General features: G+C 47.4%; 1 protein-coding gene across 1 annotated transcript in view; it reads left to right on the top strand.

Moving 5' to 3' along the window:
* Window positions 1–26,334, top strand: part of MCAM (melanoma cell adhesion molecule) — a 214,327-nt gene that overhangs the window by 84,536 nt on the left and 103,457 nt on the right. Inside the window, exons 2-3 of the mRNA XM_085645921.1 lie at window positions 13,911–14,038; window positions 15,986–16,205. Of these exons, the coding sequence (XP_085502047.1) occupies window positions 13,911–14,038; window positions 15,986–16,205 (348 nt within the window). The remainder of the gene's footprint in view (window positions 1–13,910; window positions 14,039–15,985; window positions 16,206–26,334) is intronic.

Raw genomic sequence — 26,334 nt, 5'->3', positions numbered from 1 at the left:
CTCATCATTTAAAAGATGTTCTTTTTCATTAATTTTTAGGTTTCACTTGAACAGTGCCTGCAGCTAATGCGCTGTCCTTGCGAAACCTCTAGTACACAGAAAGAAGCTTAAAAGGGACTCGGAGCCTGCCCCTTACTTACCATTGGTTGTCTTGCACAACACTCTAGTTTCCGTGCTTCTTATGTGTCAGCAGCTTTTTGGGCTTCCTACTTTCTCCTGTGATTCAAGTTTTGGTACCTGCTGTGGAGCAAGGACCAACTACAGTTTCCTGTATTCATCAGTGTCCTTCCACTGGCTGCACACTACTCCAGGTACTTTTTAAAACAATTTTTGTTTTTTACTTATGGACATGCACTCTGGAAAAGTGTATGTATCTACAGAGGTGTCCCACCCTCCTCCCAGTCACTCAAGTAGCTTACCCCACCCGGTCCGTTCTTGTTGCTCCCTCCTCTCCATCACCTCCCCCTTCTGGCTAGTTTATTTCACGGCTTTGAGCCATCATGTAAACTTTGATTTAAGAAAACAGAGCACTAGAGACACTGTGGGGTGGTAAATCCCTGGTGGAGGAGACAAATATAGAGGGTGTTTAATGCATCCCCCTTGCTAGTTATTGTGTATCAATCATCCTATTGTGTTTGTCTGCTAAAGCTGAAAACACGGTGTAGTAGGATACAGTGCAAACGCCTGTTGGGTAGTTGGGTGTGAATGCAACACTTTCCTCTTTCGACACACTGCACTGGTTTCTTCCTGGAGTGAGGCTGTAAACATCGCCACGGTGGAAGCTGTATCCAGCGCTGTAGGTGGCAACACAATGCTCTTCTTTGCTGAGTGCACCACACTTTGTGAACTAATAGCAGTGCTTAATTTGAGCCACTGGTTTCGGGTGCTCAGCACCAACACTTAATCATCAACACCGGTGCTTTTCATGAGCTCCAGTTAAGGGCATATTCATTTTTGGTGGGCACGGGGAGGTTAAGTGATTTGCCCCGAATAATCATAGGATGTTGAGCCAAGTCTGGAGACTCGATTCTGGTTCTCCAGCTCTGAAGTCGGCTGCTCCTGCCGTTACGCCACACCCTCTCGTCACTTTCATGGTTAGTAGTTTGTTCTGTTTAAGGCGGCGCTAACCAGAGAAATGGGCTGGTACAAGGTGCCTCCTGAAGAGAGCCCCGGAACGTATGGTTTTTTTTACAAATCAACCACCGACTAATAGAAAACAAGGCACAGGCTCGCTGTGTTTCTGTGGATTAATATTGTGTCTGTTAAAACAAACTTCTGCGTTACATGGGTGCGATTGAGAACACTGCGTGTGCAAAGGTTGTGTCTACATACGCCTGAACACTTGACTGAGTTCATGATGGTGCATAAATGAAATGTGCATAGTGTGGCTGCATACATGTGTACACTGATTTCCGGTATTTGTTTTAATTACATGTGGGGGGCACATGTGTCCTGATTGCATAGAAGTGCACACTACTATCGTGTGCCTGCTTACGTCATAGCTGCCAGCAAGCCTTACTCCTTTAATCTGTGTTGTTCTTATTTGCGTATATGTTGTGGCCGCATGTAGGGGTCAGGTGGATTGTCTGTACATGTGTTGATTTGTATGAACTTGTTTGTGTGAAGAGTGAAAAATGTGTTTCTACACGCATGCATACACCACTGGCATCAGTGTTGTGGTTTTGTATGTATGTTGTTGTGGGTTGAGTGCACGCAAGTGTGACTGTGTGTTTGTTTCTGTGTACACTTGCATAGTCTGTAAGCATTAGACCTCTGTTTTGGTTAAGTAGAGATCAGAATGAGTGAATGCTCGCGTGAGAGGCATTGTGTCTGCACATACGTATTTATAGTGTGAACACAAGCGTGTGTGTAGTGTCCTGAGGAGTGGACACTAGGACCTGGGAGAGGGCGAGGGGCAGCACAGGTCACCAGTTCCGGTCAGGGGGTGGCCGAGGGGCGGAGCACAGGAAGCGATGGTCGAGGGCAGACGCGCAGCATGCTAGCTGCCGATGATAAGAAATAAAGAACACTTACTCACACTGCGTGGTGGTGGTCATTGCAGGGCAAGCGACGCGACAACTGGCGACGAGGCGGGATCGAAATCCACACGTCGCGGCGACTATCGGAGCCCACCCGGTCACGGAAATCATCTCGGAGCCAGGAGCCCACCCTGGTCCGAAGTGCCCAGCAGAAAAAGAACATCGTTGCGGGAGCCCACCCCGGCGCTGCCAACACAAGTAAGAGCAGCGCGAAACTGAAATTGACGAAGCAGCTGAGAAAGGAAATTAAGACGCTCCCGCGCGTGAGTTTTCAACAAACTCTCGCGAGAGGAGGTGGCCATTTTGGAGTCAGGCAAATTGGGCCAATGAGCATCCAAGATAGACGGCGGCCATTTTTAAAGAGTCAGGCAAAGTCCCAAACAGCGCGAAATCACGCGAGAGTGCGACGGCCATCTTGGAGTTAGGCAAATTGGGCCAATAACAGCACAGGAAGGCCGGGAGTCCATTTTAAAGTCAGGCAAAAGGAAATAAAGCATTAAAAAGGTCGCAAAAGGAGGAATAAAAGAAAAAAAAAGTGCTAAAGAAAGAAAATCGCAATAGAGGAAGAAGAAAGAAGAGTAAAAGTGTGCGTGTTGGATCCGAATAAAGACTCAGTGGTCTTGGCCTGTTCCTGACAATGAGAGATTGAGGACCTGGCCTGTGAGTGTGACCTGGAGGGATGCACCAAGCACGTCCTCATGGAGAGAGTGGACTTTTGTCCCTGTCCTGGGATTATCACATAATTTGGTGGTGGTGGCTGTATAGTGTGTTTTGGAATTGATGTAGGAATACACTTTGAATCTTCAAAGGGGAACACCTCTCACGAAAAGTTCAATTGTTCTGTGAGACTCAGAAACCTGCACTGGCATCCAGTATGCATGTTGAATCCATGTGTACTGTGAGCATATGGTGCATGCATAGTAGTAAGAGTGTGAGTGTACTGAAGGCAGTGGAATCCATGTTTGGATGCCTCTGGTTTGACAGGGCACACGATGGGGGATGAGGACAGCTTCCCCAGACAGTGGAAGGGAATTGCCTGCACTGTGGCTGCAGGATGGAGATCCAGACACTTAAGTGAGGAGGATGGAGACAGGGCTATCTATAGAAATTCAGGGAAGACTTTGTACGCAGAGTGCTGCTGATTAGTTTTTCCTAATCACTGTCATTAGGTTGATGGTTAAAGTGAGGCGAGGGACTGCAGTTTCTGTTGTGCAGGGCGGAGACGTCTTGTCTACCTGTCTGCCTTTTTGTCTACCCCTGACTAGTGTTCAGAAAGGCGGCATACAGGTAAGTGTAAGAACCTCACAAATTACTGTATTCATGTTGTGGGTGCTTCTGATTGGATACACCCCATTGCCACTTGCTGTGAGGAGCATCACTTCACACAAATATTGTGTCTGGTGTGCAGCCAGAGAAGGACACCTTGAAAGAGAACCAACCCAAACCCTTTCTGAAGGTTGAGTCAGTGGATCCACATCCCCTGTGTGGAAGATGTGTTTAAACTTGGGGACCAAGCCTCCCCACTTTGTTCCAAGTTCTTCATAACCAAATAAAAGAAAGCTCCGCAGAGTACTGGAAGGATTGCTGTGTGACCAGGGCCGGTGCCTGCCTGACAGACAGTCTACCAGAAGTGTGGGGACATTACCTGAAGTCTGCACTTTCTGCTGAAGGAGCTGGGAATCTGTCCAGTGCCTAGAAGCCTGACGTTCTTCTGAGACAGGGAAGAAGCATCCTTGGCCTTACAAGAGACCATCCAGGAGAAGAAGCTCAGCATGTTCCTGCCCTATGGAACAGCCAGAAAAAGTGGACTGCCTGAGAGAGCAGATTCAAGAGACCCTTTGTGCAGCTGGTTTCCTGATCTGTCCCTGTGCTTCCTATTGAGAACGGCACCAAAAGACTACAGATTTTTCCATTTCCCATGTTCCCCACTGGCTGCTTTTGTTGGCCGTGGTTTGGTACTATTACAGTGAAAAGCTATGATGTCTCTGACAGAGAACTGATAGGCCTAGGAAGGTTGCACTCTCCAGCAACACTCATCTGCACCGGCCGGAGATGGGCGGCAACTACTTTGCCGTGGGCCACGCTACAGTGGCCAGGAGGTGGGCTGCAATTGTCTTACCTCTGGGATCCGTCTTCCCTGGCACAGAGGTGGACTGTAACTACCTTGTTGTGGTCTCCCCCTGCACCGGCCTGTATGTAGGTGGCAACAGTCTCGTCGGCGGAGTGGACTGCACCAGCCGAGAAGTGGGCTGTGATCATTAAAGAAGCCAGAGCACTGCGAAAAGGCACAACCCAGTTGCTTGTCTGTTCCTGGGAGGCCGCACACTATGAAGTCTCCAGCAGTGACTGACCTCCCCTGCAAAAGCTACAGGAGCAACATGTAAGTACTGTGGGTCCCCGCCTGTGGTCAGGACAGAGGATCTGCAACGCACTGATGCGACCCCAAGGAGTTAAGACTCTTTCCACCCGGAAGCATCACATGGGTAAGAACAAAGTGAAACGATTGAACATCCGAACATCTGGGTAATGTAATCTGCACCTGAACCTAATTGATGCCTCTACCAAAGACTGCTGGGGGACTATACCCACTAGGTCATCTGAGATCATCGAGTGTTACTCTGCATTCCCACCGGATTGTGTGATATTTAGTGCTGCTGTCTGATTAAAAGTACTTTCTTTGCCCAAAAGACAGGCACTGGACGGGATCTGGAGTTAATATGTCTGTAGGACACCCTAGTTACTTTCTTTAACTTTAATTAACCTTTAAATACAAGTTGCCTGTTTATTTAACATTTTTTTAATGTTCGTTCCTTGTTGAGTAAACAGCAGCCCAGTGCTGCTGTTGACCAGGGGGGCCGCATGTGGCCCCCAGGCCGCACTTTGAGTATTTGTTCACTATAGCCTACAGCTTTTGGTCGTAGGCCAGACCATTTTTCCCATTGGCTCACTCCACTTTGAGTGATTGCACAAAGTCTGTATAGGCTGTTAACATCCACCTAAACATAGTTCTTTCTCATCAGTGAGAATCTGGTTCAAAGTTTGCTCTTTTGTTGTATTTATTTTTTATCTTGGCTTTTAAAACAGCTATTTGTTTTGCCTGCAGTTTTGGTGCTTAGTTTAGGGGTAATTTAATTTTGTCTCCTTATTCGGTCTCGTCTACCAGACAGCAGATGTTCTGTCTATTGCAAGACGTATTGTTAGCTTGCAGTAGTTTTAGGGTCTGCCCATCACTTGCCATTGATTGGCTTCATTGTCACTCTCATTTGCTTACTTCTTATTCTTGTGTGAGCTTTCCTTCCTTTTCTTGTGTTTCTCGATCCCTTGGAGAATTGGCACATTACTGGTTTCCTTCCTTTGCTCATTTGCAGGTGTTACTTTTTTCTTTGTTTAAATAATCCACAAAAGTGCTTTTATATTCCCAGCTGTCTCCATAGTGTGCTTCTTTCCCCCCTCCTTACTCTGTGTTGTGTTCTCTCTCTTGTTTGTGTGCTTCTCTTGTGCCTGCTTCCATTGCTCTCTTTCCTGTTTACTTTTCTTCCCCTCATGCTCCACGTTGCTCTCTCCTCCTTAGTTTGCTTCCCTCTGGCACATCCTATGTGTTGCTTACAATGATTTTTTGTAAAAAAAGTAACATTGATAATTACAAATGGTACATAGGTGACTATTATAATGTGAATACTGGAGAGAGGCCAAGAATTAAGCAAGCATAATGTAATATGAACACTCTTCGGTCCCGCTAACTCACAGAGCTCTCAGTTGAGCCGCATTATGAACACTCTCCACAACCAGAACTGACACGGACACCTAAATGCAATTCAACTCCCATATACCTTACAAGCATTGGAAAACCCAATAGCTCAGCCTTTTAGAGCCTAGACCTTTTGACTTTGCCAATACTTAGTAAATACCCATTCTAATGCAAAATTGTACTAAAGAAAAGAGAGTTTACAAATGTGGACAAATTCAAAGTCTTTACTAATGTAAAATATGCACTGCAATATTACATTGCTAAAACTCTTGGCAAAGCCAATAGGTCCCAAATATGAAACCTGTTGCCTTTGCCAATGTTTGTTATTTAAAGTTGTTCCTATAAAGTATTCATAGTTTACAAGCCTTTTCTCCGCACAGTCCACCATTTAGACTTGGGTTGGAGCACTTGCTATTAAGGCGAGAGAGAGAAAGGTCTGCTGAAGGAGAGGGCGGGATTGCTCAATGACCTCTCCATTGCTGTTGACGAAGACCCCTTAAGTCTGTGAGGGGAGGAGGGTCCCAAGACAAAGAGTGCTGTGCTGTGTGCCGCTTGGAAAAACACTGCAGGCCCAGCAGTTGGGCAGTCTGTCTTCTGCTGAAAGTCTGTGGCCTGGTGACCACTGAATCCTCAGTAGAAGTTGGGGAACACATGGCGCACCAGACACTTTTACCTTCAGTAGTGTTATTGGAGCCAAGGCTGTAAGTAAAAAAAAAAAAAAAAACGTGTTTTAGACAAAGTACTTGTTCTTAAAACAGCGGCTTTAAAACTTTGTTTGGGCACTTGCTAAAAATAAATTCTCTGCTTACGTTTAGAGGCTTTTTGGGAGCAAAAATACAGGTAGTCATGAGAGTCGTTCAGATACACAGAAGACTTAACATTTGTGTTTTTTTGCATCTCTACTGGTTCCTATTTCACATGTGTTTCCTTTTTGTGCCACTTTGATCCTTGAAGAATTCTCTTATCAATTAAATTGATATGATAAATTGAATGGGTTGATTTTGCAAGTTAAATGTTGTTTTTGGTGCTGCCATTCATATATCCTACTTCCTCCGAGAAGCACGACTGTGTATGCATGGCACACTACCAGTGGTAAGCTCTGGGTTGGAGAATAAAATATCTACATGTTCATGAGACAGGACGCTTCAGAAATATACTTTATTCTGTGAAAAGCCACTAGTCCCTTTTGGGGCCATGCAGTGAAGTGACTTCACATGACAGCATGCTCATTACATCAGAGCTCTTATAATAGACTTTCTGATTATATTAGGCCCCACATGCTCTGATTTTGCCACCTTTCCACAAAACAACCTGCAGGGGCTCTAAATAGACAGGAGGCAATAGTTCCAAGGTTGTAACGCCCTATAACTTTGTGAACACTCACAAGCTAACATGTCACAGACTCAGATATTTAAAGATATCTAACTCCTCTCCAGTCCTGTCCCTCACTGAAAACTGTTGGAAATGTACCACCCCCTGAAAAAGGCAGGAGTTAAACGTCTTCCAAGGTAGAGAAAACTAGTGGTGTAAGGAATTGTAATTGGAATCGCTCAGCAGATGTTTGCATGAGCTAATGTATGCACGTATTTTTGCTCATGCAAAAGTGGAATTTACAAATGTTTGCTAGGGGAAACGACCTTTACAACGTGTCATTACACTGCAATATCTTTACAACGCGGTCGTTACAACGATCGCGTTGTTAGTACGCGATGCATTTACATCGCAAGTCTTTACAACAAATTCCACTAGGGGGCGCTGAAGTATTGGAAATGAATTCCAACACCTTCTCTACTGTTGCGCAAACTGGAGTAGGAATAGTAAATAATACTGTTCCTAAGTCCAGCGCCCCCCCTAATGGAAGTCGTCGTAAAGACTTGCGATGTAAATGCATCGTGGACTAACAACACGGTCGTTGTAACGACCGCGTTGTAATAACACGTGATGTAATGCATCGCGTAGTAAAGTGCTATATTAGTTTGCTAGGAACATGGTTTCCAGGCCTACATCTGTAAACACTTGGGAGTTCTTGAAAGTTGTACATCTCCACTAGTACCTATGGTTGCACTTTTGTGGCTTTCTTTTTAGAATTGGGGCTCCCTTAAGGTATTGTCCAGTATTTATTTATTTATTTGGAGTTTTATATAGCGCTGGCTAGACCCTGAGGTATCAGAGTGCTTTACCAGTATAAAACTTTAAAAAAAAATATTGGTATGCTTCAGACACATTTTACTAAATAACGCCTAAAAGAGATTGTATTTTAAGTTGGACAATAGTTTAGCAAAACGTTTTTTCTCCAAATTGCAATTTTTTGTATGCGGTTTCCTTTTAAAGGGAATATTCACTAATTTTGTTTTCATGCTTGTGCATGTACTTTTATAAACCGGGGAGCATTTGAACTTTTTTAAATGCCCTCAAATTGTTGCATGGCCACATGTTTTTATACTAGACCCACTATCAGTAAGGCAGGCAGAGCTCACTAGATTTCATTGGATTTTCCGTCCTGATGGCAAAGAGTTTGCATCAATGAATAATATATACAATTTTTAAAACTCATGCATATGTAAACAAAAAACAAACCTCCTTCATAGAACCATACTAGGAAACTGCAAACTGGCAGCCACATGGTTGTGCAGAGAGGGGCTGGACCTACTTGCCCAGAAAACAAAACGAACATGAAAACTTGTTTTCATGGACACAAATTTACCCTGGGCATCATTGGAATTCCACGGCCTTGTAAGCCCAGAATTCTTTACAGATCTCTGCTCTGGCTTTTAAGGTATTAGATTTCTCTCATGGAAGCTAAGCCACAGCTCACACCAAGAGTGTGGCCCTTGTTCCCCAGGTATCAGTCAGTCTATTTTTAGACAGCCTTTAGATAGTTTGCTGCTAGCCAATGGGTCCATGGGACTTGCTAACAGTACTAGAGATAGCTAGCATGATTTAGCTGCTCTTTTGGAGCGCTGTTTACTATTCTGCTTCTGATTGTGCGCACTACCTTGATGTTGTGTGCTTACACTAGCAAGTGCCGCTCTCTGTGGAGTGTGCTGCTGTGTTGTAGAGAGTATCCTGGTCGGTATTTGATTCTTTCTTTTGTGAGTGCTACACTGATGTGTACTGCTATGGTCGTGGCAGCTTTATCGCTTCATGCCGCTTTCCATGGTACACTTTGTCTTGGTTGTGCTTGTTTTTTCAATTTCCACTTATACACAACACTTCTGCCTGGGCATATCATCAGGGCGTGTAAATGAGGAATTAAGAATAATAAATCTGTACCTATGCATATGTACATACCTTGATGATATAGTGGCAGTTGATATTCTAGTGGCAATAATTTTGCAGCTGGATATGAAAGCCTCAGTATCTTTGTCGAACACCTCTCATGAGTAGTGGAAATTTGATGGTTTATGTGAGTGCGTGATTACTGTGTGTGAGTATCTAATGGTGTCTGTACAGGTGTTTGAAGGTGGATATGTTGCTGTCTGATTGTGTTGGCGTTTGTTGATGGATGGTGTCACTTTAGGCATAAGTGGCAGATCAAGAAGATGTGAAAAATACTAACAAGGAGATCCACTCTAGGTCTTGTTACAGGATTTGAAAGAAGAAAGGAGAAAGCACAAGAAAAGAATGGGCATAAGGGTCTCAAGGAGATAATGCACAGGACCTTCCCTAAGACTAGTGCCTGGGAAAAGTAGGTTGGTGTTTGGGTATTTTATGGTGGGTGTCCTATAGAGTTTGCGTGAGTGTGTGGTGGGTGTTTGTCTGATGTGTGTATGTATCAGTCTGGTTGGTGTGTGGGTATCTGATGATGGTTTAAAGGGGCATCTTACTGTAGCGATCTGGTCATCTGAGTGTGCGGGGTGTCTGGTGCTGTGTGTGTGAGTGTCATGGTGGATGTGTGGCTTAGTAATGCTGCCCCCCCCCGTGTGCAAAAGGTGCCCGCAGGGCACCTTTTGGGTATGGCTTAACAGCAGATGGAACATTTAATAGTGTACCTTTCACAACGAAGCGCATAATATGTCCTCCGTGTGCGGACGGTGCGCGAAGCGCATCGTGCGTACATGGCCCATCCAGCGTAACGTGGGCACGCGGTGCGCGTAGCGCACCGCGTGCCCACCGTGCGTGCACGGCACTAACTGCGTAAAGTGGGCGCACGGTGCGCGAAGCGCACCGCGTGCTCACTGCGCGCACGGTGTGCAAAGCGCACCGTGCGCGCACGGAACGAACTGCGTTAAGTGGGCGCGCACGCCACGAACGGCGTAAAGTAACTTAGCATTTAAAAAACCGTACAAATTCACTGAAAAAACCATAGGTTTCACACACGTTATAGTTAGGAATTAGCATTTAAAAAACCTTGCAAATTCACTGAAAAAACCATAGGTTTCACACATGTTATAGTTAGCTGGACATTTTACTCATAAAAAACCAATGAAATTCCCCCGTTATAGTTAGTGCAGGCAACTATAACTCACGCGACCGCAATCCTCTGCTGATGACATATGTGTCTTTATGAAAAAAAAATATTTGTAATATATGTATAGCTAAAATTTAATGGAAGAAGACATGGGCAAATAAGTGTCTAAATACAGTATTAGTATCAGCAGAGGATTGCGGTCGCGTGAGTTATAGTTGCCTGCACTAACTATAACGGGGGAATTTCATTGGTTTTTTATGAGTAAAATGTCCAGCTAACTATAACATGTGTGAAACCTATGGTTTTTTCCGTGAATTTTATATATATATGTGTGTGTGTGTGTGTATGTGTATATATATCTATATATATATATATATATATATATACTATATATATATATATATATATATATATATATATATATATATATATATATATATATATATATATATATATATATATATATATATACAGAGAGAGAGAGAGAGACAAAAAAGAAGCAGAGAACTCTGGGTAGCTGCCAAGTTTAGGTGGAGAACAGCTCCTGTGTAGGGCACCCTACTACACCAGTGACACACTCGATCTGCTCACCTCAAATGTCTGTTTTTCTAGCAAAGCTTTTAAGCATAGGATTAGCACAGTGCCCCAGATGCAGAGTTGCGCACTAAGCCTGAAAGGGTATTGTTTTAATATAATATACCTATATTGCTAATAAACCACCATGTGCACGTGATGGCAGGTAAGTACAATGCACGTTATGTTGTTTTGTACGTTTTATTCGCCATTGAAGGATTTGTACATTTACCTCTGCTAAAACAGGCCAATATCCGATATTGCAGGGCTGCTCTAGCATTTCTGCAGTCACTGTCAACAGTGAGGATTTGCTTTTAACTGCAATTTTTATTCAGCGTGCCATACGGCATCAGATATATATATATATATATATATATATATATATATATATATATATATATATATCTACTGGCGGTCGCCAGTAGATAGTTATAGTTACAACCTAGTTTCCATAGGAAAGCTCAAAATTCTATTTTGAATAACTTTGGCGCCGGTTGACGAATCCTCGCGAAATTTTAAAAACTAATGGGGCGCTCCGCTCAGCTCCTACCCTGAAAGTCTCGGGGTGATTCGTCAAGTGGGGGCCGAGAAAAAATGGGGGTCCCAAAACGCGTTTTCCCCATGCATTTTTCCAAAGGACCTTTAGACACAGCTGCAGCCCGAACGGCTGAACAGAATTCCTTGAAATTTGGCAGAGAGGTAGCCATAAGATCAAGGAAGTGCCTTTTGCAGGTCTGGTGTAAATCTGTACAGTATTTCCTGAGATAATAGCATTTAAAAGCATATCAATATCTATACGCGTGCGCGCACCCTGCCGTGCGCGAGCGCAATTCTGATTGGTTGTTAGATGTCGGTAAACATTCGAATCGGTCGAAACCAGGAAGTGTCGGCCGCCATTTTGTCTCTCGCAGTCTGAGGGGGTGAAAAACAAAGGTGGAGAACGTGAAAAGGGGGCAGAGTGGACAGTTCCTGACCCCCTAGCCTTGGTCAGGGGGTCACAGAAGGACCCCCAAGGGAGAAAAAAACATTTTTTTTTCTTTTTTTTAAATCGCGAGGTGCACGCACCCTGCGCGCACTGCGAACCGTGGGCGCTCGGTGCGCGAAATACATAACTTAGCATTTAAAAAAACCGTACAAATTCACTGAAAATACCATAGGTTTCACACACGTTATAGTTACGAATTAGCATTTAAAAAACCTTGCAAATTCACTTAAACAAACCATAGGTTTCACACATGTTATAGTTAGCTGGACATTTCACTCGTAAAAAAAACAATGAAATTCCCCCGTTATAGTTACTGCAGGCAACTATAACTCACGCGACCGCAATCCTCTGCTGATGACGTCAGATATTACATCACTGATGACATATGTGTCTTTCTGAAAAATAAATATTTGTAATATATGTATAGCTAAAGATTAATGGAAGAAGACATGGGTAAATAAGTGTCTAAATACAGTGATGTAATATCTGACGTCATCAGCAGAGGATTGCGGTCGCGCGAGTTATAGTTGCCTGCAGTAACTATAACGGGGGAATTTCATTGGTTTTTTACGAGTGAAATGTCCAGCTAACTATAACATGTGTGAAACCTATGGTTTTTAAAGTGAATTTATATATATATATATATATATATAATTTTTTTCTTGTTAAACCCGTAATGCATTTACATGTTTTATGCTGTCGGCTTTATGATTCTTTTTTGGTCCCATGAGGATCGAATAAAGATTGTGTATGATGATATACCTGTATATAATTACATATTTGTCCTGACATACCACTAGCAGATGGACTAATCCATGCTCATGTAGAGGAGGCTCAAGCCATACAACTAATATTATTGTTACCTTTTTCTTACGCGCTGCTTCTGCCTGTGTCCTGATTTTGTGGTGAAATACTTTGATGAAGTGCTGCAGAGGGGTATTGTGGAAACATTTTTCATAAAGGCAGTGGCAGTCGGTGCAGATAAAGAGTGGTGGGTGGGTGGAGGGGGCGTGAGGGGAGTGTGCGGGGTGTTTAATAATTAATGATAATAAAAGACTTACCTGGTGCTGCCAGCTGGCTCTCGCTCCCCTGCTTCCAGATCCTGGTATCATGGACTCCCCATCCAATCCCTGCGCTGCTATCAAGCATGAGAGCAGCACTGGGATTGGCCTGAGCGGGCTGGATTAGCACTCACTCAGGCACTGGGAATCTCCGCTGTTTCTCCATTGCCCTGATGGACATTACTCCATCCCCCAAAGTCTAAAACAAGTTCATTGTTTATTAACTTAATCTCTCATTTCTGACTGGCCTTTCCACTGTTGAAATCTTCTGTCTTCCTCTTGCACTTTCCATCTCCTGTTCCATTGGACTTCTGATTCCCCTAGTGACCTATCCCCACACACGCTATGTCCTCAGTCACCTATCTCCACACATGCCATGTCCTCAGTCACCTATCTCCACACACTTTTATGTCCTCAGTCACCCATCTCTCACACACACTATGTCCTCAGTCACCCATCTCTCACACACTATGTCCTCAGTCACCTATCTCCACACACGCCATGTCCTCAGTCACCTATCTCCACACACGTTTATGTCCTCAGTAACTCATCACTCACACATGCTATGTCCTCAGTCACCTATCTCCACACATGCCATGTCCTCAGTCACCTATCTCCACACACGTTTATGTCCTCAGTAACTCATCACTCACATGCTATGTCCTCAGTCACCTATCTCCACACACGCCATGTCCTCAGTCACCTATCTCCACACACGTTTATGTCCTCAGTAACTCATCACTAACACATGCTATGTCCTCAGTCACCTATCTCCACACATGCCATGTCCTCAGTCACCTATTTCCACACACTTTTATGTCCTCAGTCACCCATCTCTCACACACACTATGTCCTCAGTCACCTATCTCCACACATGCCATGTCCTCAGTCACCTATCTCCACACATGTTTATGTCCTCAGTAACTCATCACTCACACACGCTATGTCCTCAGTCACCTATCTCCAAACACGCTATGTCCTCACTCACCTATCTGCACAATGCTTTGTCCTCAGTCGCCTATCTGCTCACTTGTCCCCTCTTACACTCCTGCCCTGCTTCTGTTGACATCCTTTTCTCTCTGTGGTTGTACAGGTGTGACTGGCAAGGTTTTGATCTCGGTGCCAGAGGAGGTGGAGGTGAAGGAAGGAGGCACTGCCCGCATCGACTGCAGTTTCAACATCTCGGAGCCATCCAACTACACATACCAGCACTGGTTCTATGTAAGTACAGGGAGTGAGTGTGGACAGAAGGAAGGGTATGGGCAGAAAACTACTTCTACTGGTCTGTGAAAGTACTTTGGGACTTGTGGAGGGGTAGAAAACTACTGCCACTGGGCTGTGTAAGTACTCTTGAGACATGGGAAGGGGTAGAAAACTACTGCCACTGAGCTGTGTAAGTACTCTTGAGACATGGGAAGGGGTAGAAAACTACTGCCACTGAGCTGTGTAAGTACTCTGAGGCATGGGGAGGGGTAGAAAACTACTGCCACTGGGCTGTGTAAGTACTCTTGAGACATGGGAAGGGGTAGAAAACTACTGCCACTGGGCTGTGTAAGTACTCTGAGACGTGGGGAGGGGTAGAAAACTACTGCCACTGGGCTGTGTAAGTACTCTGAGAAGTGGGGAGGGGTAGAAAACTACTGCCACTGGGCTGTGTAAGTACTCTTGAGACATGGGAAGGGTAGAAAACTACTGCCACTGGGCTGTGTAAGTACTCTGAGACGTGGGGAGGGGTAGAAAACTACTGCCACTGGGCTGTGTAAGTACTCTGAGACGTGGGGAGGGGTAAAAAACTACTGCCACTGGGCTGTGTAAGTACTCTGAGACGTGGGGAAGGGTAGAAAACTACTGCCACTGGGCTGTGTAAGTTCTGTGAGACGTGGGGAGGGGTAGAAAACTACTGCCACTGGGCTGAGTAAGTTCTGTGAGATTGGCACGGACAGAAAAGGCAGGCAGCTACTTCCACTTATTCTGAGTGAGTACGGGCAGAAGGGGCCTCAGGGAAAGGACAGAAAACTACTGCCACTTGTCTGTGTAAGTACTGTGGGATAGGCGGAGAGGGGGTAGAAAACCTGTCACTGGCTCGATGCAAAGACTGAGAGCTGGAGGAAGGGGAAGCAAATTACTGCCACTTGTCTTACGAAGTACAGCGGGCTAGTAGAGGGCAGAAAATAACTGCCAGCGAATCTATGCCAGGGCTTTACTGGGTGAACAGAAGGGGTAGGGAACACTGGCACAGGTTCCAAGCCCTTGTAAGGCCGTGGGTGATGAACAAGAAGTGGTCCAGGGACGGGATCTGTGCGAGGACTGGGAAGAGACACCATAGACCTGGGCAGTGCTGAGTAGAAAGTGAAATGAAAACTGCAGCCAATGAGGGCTGCACAGGGTGCTGTAGTTTTGCGCCCAGCACTAAATAGTGCGTAAAAGAATGGTACCAGATTCCAAGTGGGCGGTAATGCGTTCAGCCACGTACAGAGAAACTGGTAAGCGGGTGAGTTATTTAACCAAACATTGAAGCGTCAGCCATGAACATGGAAACGTGTGAGTCAAACGTTCGGCCAAACACAGAAGAATTGGTCAGTGGGTCAAGTAGGGGACGGAAACGGAATCACTGCGTTTAAGAACTAAAGAGCCCACTGTGCACCCACGGTTTCCTGTTGCTCATATTATTGTCAGGCTTTCTAGCCGGCAAACAACAAAACCAGGCTTCACTAGTTTACTACACTGTATAAAGGGGGTGTTCCGCGTTAAAGTTAACTTGTTATGTGTGTTTATGTTTCAAAATTGCCGCTTCGAGCGGCTCACTACAAGTGAAGCTACTAAACCTGTTTTTTTTGGTTCTTTGCTGCGCTTCTGACACCTGCTTTGGGGCGGTTGTTGCCCTTTGCAGAGTGGGTGGCATGTGTGGGGGTCCATAACCCCTGATTACATCTTAGTAGCGTCTCTTGTAGGTTAGTGACAAAGGTGGGTGGTGATTTTCAGGGAATCTCCTAAGGTTTCGGGAAGCCATTTGGCCTCTGGGGGATGTGAGATGAATGGGCAATGATGAAGGTGGTGGGGGAGGGGGTATTGGACAGGAGGTGAGCTGTGAGGGGCTGCAGGAGAAGATCTAGAATTTAGGAAGTGGCCCCTGGAAGGCAACTGACTTCCTTAATTTTGTCTCTGCAGGAGAAAAATGGACGGACAAAGATCTCCTACATGGGCCCAGACATGGGTCCAGACAGCCCATCCATACTGGACACTGAGTATAAGGATCGAATCACGGTGCTCCCAAACTTCACGCTGGTCCTCCCTGAGGTGACCGTACAAGACGAGCGGACCTTCGTCTGCCAGATTGGCGCCGGCGCGCTTGGCTTTGCAGAGGGCCGCACTGAGCTGCGCGTGTTCAGTAAGTTTCCTGAGGAAAATTCATGGGCTCCCAGGTCTACGGTGGGTGCCGGATCCACTGTCCAAGACAGGGCCGGACTGGCCGTAGCAGGCACCGGGCAATTCCCCGGTGCGCCGCACAGGCGGGGGCCGGTTTTGGGCCCCTGGGGGCCGTTTTTCTTACAAGGCCGTTCTTGCAGCATAGCTGCAAAATCGACCCTGTAACAAAATCGGCCGAAAACCGGCTCTGGCACAGAGCTCGGCGGCAGCCGAGGGGGCCGGCCGAGCACTTTTCCAGGGCCGGTTGTGATTCCCAGTCCGGCCCTGGTCCAAGACCCTGTTTCAGTTTATTAACAGTTTGATGTCATGCCTAACAAGGCCGTACAAACAGTTCATGTACACACCTAACTCGAATCATAGGCAATGAATTGTGATATCTAATATTGCCGGGTGCTAAACATCGAAGGCACTGCTGGAGCAAGTCACACTGCTGGGGGGTGGGGTGTTCGCTTAGCACAGCACTGCAGGAGGAAGTTCACGCTGCTGGGGAAGTAAAGCACTGGCAGGGCACTTCAGGAGGAAGCTCGCACTGCCGAGGGAGTAAAGCACTGGCAGGGCGATGCAGCAGGACGGTCGCGCTTCTGGGTGAGTAGAGCACTGTCAGGGCACTGCGGGAGGAAGCTCGCACTGCTGGAGGCGTAAAGCACTGGCATGAAGCTCGCACTGCTGGGGTAGTAAAGCACTAGCAGGGCACTGCAGGAGGAAGCTCGCACTGCTGGGGGAGTAAAGCACTAGCAGGGCACTGCAGGAGGAAGCTCGCACTGCTGGGGTAGTAAAGCACTAGCAGGGCACTGCAGGAGGACGCTCGCACTGCTGGGGGAGTAGAGCACTGGCAGGGCACTTCAGGAGGAAGCTTGCACTGCTGGGGAGTAAAGCACTGGCAGGGCACTGCAGCAGGAAGCTCGCGCTGCTGGGGGGGGTAAAGCACTGGCAGGGCACTGCTGGAGGAAGCTTGCACTGCTGAGGGAGTAAAGCACTGGCAGGGCGCTGCAGCAGGACGGTCGCGCTTCTGGGGGAGTAGAGCACTGTCGGGGCACTGCGGGAGGAAGCTCGCACTGCTGGAGGCGTAAAGCACTGGCATGAAGCTCGCACTGCTGGGGGAGTAAAGCACTAGCAGGGCACTGCAGGAGGAAGCTCGCACTGCTGGGGGAGTAGAGCACTGGTAGGGCACTTCAGGAGGAAGCTTGCACTGCTGGGGAGTAAGGCACTACAACAAACAAATGATGGACAGAATGCTGACAATGCATACATTCTCCCCCAGTCAAGAGATCTGGGTTAAATCCATCGTTCTTTTGCCCACTACACCACCCCAGTTTAGACATGGCCATATGCAAATCAGTCTTGACCCTGTGCCTCATGGGAACAGTCCAGCCCGAACTGCCAAGCCATGTCTTCCCTGGACCGGAATCAAGCATCCTAGGACCGGTTTCTGGCTATCAGCCGTCATCAGCCAGGATAGCTTGACTCCAGTGGCGTAGTGAGCACGGGTCCCACGTCTGGGAATACCCATCTCACTTAGGGCGAAAAGCGTTACAACAAACAAATGATGGACGGAATGCTGACAATGCATACATTCTCCCCCAGTCAAGAGATCTGGGTTAAATCCATCGTTCTTTTGTCCACTACACCACCCCAGTTTAGACATGGCCATATGCAAATCAGTCTTGACCCTGTGCCTCATGGGAACAGTCCAGCCCGAACTGCCAAGCCATGTCTTCCCTGGACCGGAATCAAGCATCCTAGGACCGGTTTCTGGCTATCAGCCGTCATCAGCACGGGTCCCACGTCTGGGAATACCCCCGTGCTCACTGCGCCACTGGAGTCAAGCTATCCTGGCTGATGACGGCTGATAGCCAGAAACCGGTCCTAGGATGCTTGATTCCGGTCCAGGGAAGACATGGCTTGGCAGTTCGGGCTGGACTGTTCCCATGAGGCACAGGGTCAAGACTGATTTGCATATGGCCATGTCTAAACTGGGGTGGCGTAGTGGGTAAAAGAACGATGGATTTAACCCAGATCTCTTGACTGGGGGAGAATGTCTGCATTGTCAGCATTCCGTCCATCATTTGTTTGTTGTAACGCTTTTCGCCCTAAGTGGGATGGGTATTCCCAGACGTGGGACCCGTGCTCACTGCGCCACTGGAGTCAAGCTATCCTGGCTGATGACGGCTGATAGCCAGAAACCGGTCCTAGGATGCTTGATTCCGGTCCAGGGAAGACATGGCTTGGCAGTTCGGGCTGGACTGTTCCCATGAGGCACAGGGTCAAGACTGATTTGCATATGGCCATGTCTAAACTGGGGTGGTGTAGTGGGTAAAAGAACGATGGATTTAACCCAGATCTCTTGACTGGGGGAGAATGTCTGCATTGTCAGCATTCCGTCCATCATTTGTTTGTTGTAACGCTTTTCGCCCTAAGTGGGATGGGTATTCCCAGACGTGGGACCCGTGCTCACTGCGCCACTGGAGTCAAGCCATCCTGGCTGATGACGGCTGATAGCCAGAAACCGGTCCTAGGATGCTTGATTCCGGTCCAGGGAAGACATGGCTTGGCAGTTCGGGCTGGACTGTTCCCATGAGGCACAGGGTCAAGACTGATTTGCATATGGCCATGTCTAAACTGGGGTGGCGTAGTGGGTAAAAGAACGATGGATTTAACCCAGATCTCTTGACTGGGGGAGAATGTCTGCATTGTCAGCATTCCGTCCATCATTTGTTTGTTGTAACGCTTTTCGCCCTAAGTGGGATGGGTATTCCCAGACGTGGGACCCGTGCTCACTGCGCCACTGGAGTCAAGCTATCCTGGCTGATGACGGCTGATAGCCAGAAACCGGTCCTAGGATGCTTGATTCCGGTCCAGGGAAGACATGGCTTGGCAGTTCGGGCTGCACTGTTCCCATGAGGCACAGGGTCAAGACTGATTTGCATATGGCCATGTCTAAACTGGGGTGGCGTAGTGGGTAAAAGAACGATGAATTTAACCCAGATCTCTTGACTGGGGGAGAATGTCCTCATTGTCAGCATTCCGTCCATCATTTGTTTGTTGTAACGCTTTTCGCCCTAAGTGGGATGGGTATTCCCAGACGTGGGACCCGTGCTCACTGCGCCACTGGAGTCAAGCTATCCTGGCTGATGACGGCTGATAGCCAGAAACCGGTCCTAGGATGCTTGATTCCGGTCCAGGGAAGACATGGCTTGGCAGTTCGGGCTGGACTGTTCCCATGAGGCACAGGGTCAAGACTGATTTGCATATGGCCATGTCTAAACTGGGGTGGCGTAGTGGGTAAATGAACAATGGATTAAACCCAGATCTCTTGACTGGGGGAGAATGTCTGCATTGTCAGCATTCCGTCCATCATTTGTTTGTTGTAACGCTTTTCGCCCTAAGTGGGATGGGTATTCCCAGACATGGGACCCGTGCTCACTGCGCCACTGGAGTCAAGCTATCCTGGCTGATGACGGCTGATAGCCAGAAACCGGTCCTAGGATGCTTGATTCCGGTCCAGGGAAGACATGGCTTGGCAGTTCGGGCTGGACTGTTCCCATGAGGCACAGGGTCAAGACTGATTTGCATATGGCCATGTCTAAACTGGGGTGGCGTAGTGGGTAAAAGAACGATGGATTTAACCCAGATCTCTTGACTGGGGGAGAATGTCTGCATTGTCAGCATTCCGTCCATTATTTGTTTGTTGTAACGCTTTTCGCCCTAAGTGGGATGGGTATTCCCAGACGTGGGACCCGTGCTCACTGCGCCACTGGAGTCAAGCTATCCTGGCTGATGACGGCTGATAGCCAGAAACCGGTCCTAGGATGCTTGATTCCGGTCCAGGGAAGACATGGCTTGGCAGTTCGGGCTGGACTGTTCCCATGAGGCACAGGGTCAAGACTGATTTGCATATGGCCATGTCTAAACTGGGGTGGCGTAGTGGGTAAAAGAACGATGGATTTAACCCAGATCTCTTGACTGGGGGAGAATGTCTGCATTGTCAGCATTCCGTCCATCATTTGTTTGTTGTAACGGGGAGTAAAGCACTGGCAGGGCACTGCAGCAGGAAGCTCGCGCTGCTGGGGGGGGTGTAAAGCACTGGCAGGGCACTGCTGGAGGAAGCTCGCACTGCTGAGGGAGTAAAGCACTGGCAGGGCGCTGCAGCAGGACGGTCGCGCTTCTGGGGGAGTAGAGCACTGTCAGGGCACTGCAGGAGGAAGCTCTCACTGCTGGAGGAGTAAAGCACTGTCAGGGCACTGCAGGAGGAAGCTCGCACTGCTGGGGAATAAAGCACTAGCAGGGCACTGCAGGAGGAAGCTCGCACTGCTGGGAAGTAAAGCACTGGCAGGGCACTGCAGGAGGAAGCTCGCACTGCTGGGGGAGTAAAGCACTAGCAGGGCACTGCAGGAGGAAGCTCGCACTGCTGGGAAATAAAGCACTGGCAGGGCACTGCAGGAGGAAGCTCGCACTGCTGGGGGAGTAGAGCACTCGCAGGGCACTGCAGGAGGAAGCTTGCACTGCTGGGGAGTAAAGCACTGGCAGGGCACTGCAGCAGGAAGCTCGCGCTGCTGGGGGGGGGGGGTAAAGCACTGGCAGGGCACTGCTGGAGGAAGCTCCCACTGCCGGGGGAGTAAAGCACTGGCAGGGCACTGCAGAAGGAAGCTCGCTCTGCTGGGGGAGTAAAGCACTGGCAGGGCACTGCAGCAGGAAGCTCGCACTGCTGGGGAGTAAAGCACTGGCAGGGCACTGCAGCAGGAAGCTCGCACTGCTGGGGAATAAAGCACTGGCAGGGCACTGCAGGAGGAAGCTCGCACTGCTGGGGAGTAAAGCATTGGCAGGGCACTGCAGCAGGAAGCTCGCACTGCTGGGGAGGGGGGTAAAGCACTGGCAGGGAACTGCAGGAAGAAGCGCACTCTAGTGGGGCAGTAAAGCACTGGCAGGGCACTGCTGGAGGAAGCTGTTGCTGCTGGGGCAGTAGGGCTGCAGGAGCAAGCTCACACTGCTGGGGGGCTTTTAATTGGCAGGGCACTGCTCCTACTGCTGGGGGGCGATAGGACTCTTAGAGCACAGCAGGAGGAAGATCACCTTGCAGCAGGATTCTAGGGTTGTCGAAACTCTGGTGGAGGAGGCTCACCCTGCTGGCGCAGTAGCAGATCACAAGCTGCATCAAGCTTCGACTGCTGAGGCTCTGTAGTGCAGACATGGGACTGGAGAGGGAAGCCCTTACTACTGGGCTCAACAGCGCACCCTGAGCACCTCTGAAGGGAGGTAGCTTACATTCATCTGCAACTACAGAAATCCCACATAAGGAACATTGTTACCCTAGCTTCTGTAGAGAGCCCTGTCTGCTTTGTTAATTTAAGTACACAGTACGTACAGGTCTAGACTTTTCTTAAGCACTCACATTTTTTTCTTTTTTCCTGACACATTCCAATCTTTCTCGGACTTTCTATATTCTTCCCCTTTCTTTTTCTTTCACTTTTTGTACCTTTCTTTTGGTTTGTCATCTTCAATTCCCTTCCTCAATTTTTTTCTTACGTTATGGTGGTTGCTTGAAACTGCTTAATGTAACCCCGAGACTTTTCTAAAGTGCTGTAGAGATGAAAATAGGACTACTGATGGATATTTCTAACTGCAGATTCCTCCCCTTAGAATATCCTCCAGGGTAGATCCGGAGAATTTTTCAGTACTCTTGTGCACCCCAGGTGGCATTTTGGGGCTTGATTTTGGTTCATACCACCGTGGAAGTGACAGAGCAGAGCTGTATATAAGCACCACCCCTACAGGGTGACATCAGTTCCTTTTGTTCTGTGTTTCTGATACCAATTCAGAGTGCCACTCTGCTGATGTCAAACATTTCTACAGTGTACCAGGAAACTATGTCAGCACTGAAAGAAACAGGATTTAAATCTTGCCATGACTGCAGGAAGCAAATCTTGGTCACGAATCTAGTTAAGGTGTGCCTTTGGTACCTGGGCTCAGGACGTGACTCAGAGTTGTGTGACAAATGCACTTTAATGCTCCCAAAGGTGATTTCAGACCAGGAGGCAAAGTTGTATGTCACTGAACATAAAAAGATGTGGCGGTCCCCATGCAGCTCCCACTCCAAGCCACGGGCTGGTCCAAGTTACATTGCTGCCCCCGCGTCTGCTCCATTTTCCACTCAAAGTCCTCCAGTCCAAATGAAATCATAAAAAAGAGAAGCAGGAGTCATTCCCATCCTGTCACTCTGACTCCAAAGAGCAGGCGCAAGGATGTTGAAATGTCAGTCGCATTCCAACAAGATCACCGGCAGTGGAGCCGATCTCTCAGTTGAAATTCAGATGTGCACTGAGTTTCGTGGGCTGTTGTCAACCCCTCAGCAAATTGAGGCCTTCAAAGAGGCCACACTGCTAATTTTCAGTGTGCTTCCGGCTACCTCTGTCACCTGTTTTGGACGGTGTTGAAATCAAGGGTGAGGGGAGGTAGAAGAAGCGATGATCCATTCAGCTTCCTTATAGTTATCCAAAATCAATGGGGAATGGATCACTTGTACCTGCTACCAGGGTTCATGTGGTTCTATCCTTCAATGCTTAAAAAACCCTCATTCACGTAGACAAGTCGGTGGGCGGTATATCTTGGTTCTCCGCCTTAGTCAGATACGTGACAGCGTCATCATTGGGTTTCTTTCTGGACTTGTTAGCTACCTGGACTAACAAGTGCAGTGGACTCATTGAATGCCCAACTATCACAACACTGTTTTTATCTTTTCCCCATGCTCCAAACTGAATACAATTTTATAGTTTAGGTGGCATGAGGATTCTTTTCAACAATTCACTCCACACGAGCACCCTCACTTTTTTTGATTTCTGATCACTACTGAAATAACCAGTGGTTCCCTCCAGGCGGAGGAAGCATGAAGGAAACCCAATGATGATGCTGTCACGTATCTGACTAAGGCGGAGAACCAAGATATACCGCCCACCGACTTGTCTACGTGTATGAGGGTTTTTTAAGCATTGAAGGATAGAAACACATGAACCCTGGTAGCAGGTACAAGTGATATATTCCCCATTGATTTTGGACCTCTTTTGGACCCACAGAACTGCAGGAGTCTCCAGTTGGGTTAATGTTGGTAGATCTCTCCCCAAGGTTTGTCTCCCTGGGACCTGTTACTACACCTGTACTGACTTCATTACAGACTTCTACTCTGGCCCCACGATCCATGCCAGGTCCCTCTACCCCAATGCTGGAGCCAGAGGCTAATTAAATGCCGGCACTCATGTAAGATCCTGAACCGATGTTTGACCAAGCTTGATCAATGTTGTGCTCCGTATTACAAAGGCACAGATCGTTGTCATGCACCATGATTCTAACCCTGTCTTGTACATCTACTGCATAAGGGCTACCAACATCTATCAACAGAGGCTCCATTAACTTTTTCACTCTGACACTGATTCTGTGTCAGAGAAAGGTGCAATCCTGGAATATTGATAATGATGGTCTGCGGGAGGGTATCCTCACCCCACTGATGTCTTATACCTGTGCTAACACAATGTCAGTGCACTTGATACCTCCTGTGACAAAGAGCTTGACTTGCAGCATAGGCTACCAATGGAAGAAAGTGCCTCCTTAGCAGTAACGGTTTGCAGGACAGCCAATTTTTATAATTACAGATGCCTTCCATTGAGACAAAAACAAACGTTTGACTGCAATTCTATGCTGACGCCTGGTGACACAGAAATCGTTGCCAAGCACCCCACTCCAGAGAGTCTCATTGTATAGGCCTTGACCAGAAATGTGAATCCTAACTCCTTTCCAATCACTTCTTTGGATAGACAAACCAAAAGGATGGAGGCCTATGCCAAAACAGTGCTTTCTTCCACTAGTCTGGCACTCACATCTGTAAACGCAGTCTGTCTGTTGGCCTGGCACACACATACCACTTGGGACACGGCCAGCGAGAGCTTTCCGGCAGTCCCTGAGGACCCTTCGTGTCTTGTTGCCTTCAAAGATACTTGGTAAGGATGCTGCTAAGTAGGTTAGCAGATCTGGATACCGTGGCAGGATGGGATCACCAGTGTTACCCTTCATAGGCATGCATTTATAAGGTCCACGAGGTTCTTCGGTGATGTACATGCTTTGCTAATGGACATTCCCTTTGATAGGCCTCACCTCTTCCTACAGAAGTTAGACTCTGTTTTGGAAAAGTTTCAGGACAGCAGAGATACTGGCCCATTCTTTGGTGCTGTTGACCCCTGCCAAACAATTTCCACACCAGTTCAAAACATTTAGGGGCTATTTCAGTGGACTGGCTTATAGGCTGAGACAGCTTTCACAAGCAGTGGTGCTATAGTCAGCCCAGTCCTTTCAAGACCAGAGCTGTGCATCTGGTAGGCAACATATGGGCCACCATGGGCGTCCATCTCCTCCTCCCCTGCTGGAATGGCTAACAAACCGCTTTAGTTGGCACTTGGCGGTGCATGCCCAGCCAGAGGAAAGCACAATCCAAAACATTCTTGCACATTCTTCAAAAAAGCTATGCCCTCCCTTTTCTCTCCTTTCTGCCCAATATCCCTCTCATACCAGAACAAATTTCTGAAGAGCATCTATCAATCCTCCTGCTCAATGACTGGCTGCTGAAGTTGGGCTTGTCGCAGTAAATCAGGGACCACTATGGACGATGGCAGAACTTTTTATTTGAAATTATTGGGTTTCACCATAGACAAGTCAGAGTCCCACCAGAACCCTTTGCAGAAACTTCCATTCATTGGGGCAATTCTAGAAACAGTGGAGTTCAGGAATTTTCTTCCACAGCAGCGAGTCCACGAAATGTGTATGTGATTCAAGCTTGGATCATGTGATGGTGGCTCTGAGGCTCCTTGCCCTCTTAGCTTTGTGCATCCTTCTGTGTGTTGGAGGCAAAGAGAGTGTAGTACACAGAATTCATAGGCTTGAGCATCTGTCCTCCTATCAGGCAATCACTCCGGAAGGATCTCCTGTCTCAGCAACAGGGCAGGCTCCTCTACCCGAATCTACGTAATGTACATCTCGTGCGTGGAAAGTGAGCAGTGGCATTGACTGCATTTAACTTGCCACCTGAAGTGGTGGATATCATTCTTACCACCAGACACCCTTCCACAAAATTCATTTATGCAGGGCACTGGGACAAATGTGTAACCTGGTGTGGTGCCTCAGACATTGACCCTTTGCAGGCAAACCTGGTGGGTGCTCTTTTATTTGTGTTGTCTTTAGCCCAGCAAGGACTTGCAGTGGTCCGAGCCCACTCCACGGACCCTCCACCTTGGGGAGGTACTCCATTGGCATTTATTCTAAGGTAAAGAATCTGTGGGTTGAAGTTTCCATTTAAAGGACAAGTTACTTAACCTTCAGCAACACTCCAGTAAATACTCTATTGGGTGGCAGATTACTCACAGCCCCAACCTGCTCAATCTGTGGAGAGGCCTCCTTTTAATATCTAAAACGGTTCTAAGTTGATGTTCAACAGACTGTTTGAAACACTGTGTCACGCAGCACATCTGAAGGCGTGGAAAAGGAAAACAAATTTACGTCATCACTCAGCGGTGGCGTTTAAATGCGACTCTCCTACGTCACTCCCTGGGTTGTATGATGTAATTGTGGAACTGCATGCCTAGGAGCACTCTTATGAACATTTCTCCAGATCCAGTGTGGTGCCTGGAAGATATTCTAAGGTGAGGAAGCTGCAGCTGGATAGAGTATCCACCACGAAGAGTCTTATTGAAGGTAAGAAACATGTTCAATGGAGGATGTAATGAAGGAGAAGCTGTGAGAATAGAATGCTCATCCTCAAAATGTTCAGACCACACTGGCTGGCTGATGGATCAGTCATGAAACAGAGACAGCCAATAGAATCTGGATGACATGACAGAAACATGGAAGCAGGAGAGGCAAAGTACGGATAGGAGAGTCAACAAGCCCAAAGTGGGGGAGGAATATTTTCAAGTGAATGCTAGTGTCTTATCTTTAGGGTCATTGCCAGGTATGTTCTGCTGCCTCGGCCTTGCTCTTCGGTGGCAGGGAATATGGGTGTGCTTGCTGTATTTGGTCTTTGCTGTCAAATAGACTCTGATATCTTGTCTTTGGTG

Source organism: Triturus cristatus, chromosome 3_1, assembly GCF_964204655.1.
Source record: "Triturus cristatus chromosome 3_1, aTriCri1.1, whole genome shotgun sequence".
Taxonomy (NCBI): Eukaryota; Metazoa; Chordata; class Amphibia; order Caudata; family Salamandridae; genus Triturus; species Triturus cristatus.
Note: the sequence above shows the minus strand (reverse complement) of the source record. Positions and strands in the feature narration are given on the sequence as shown.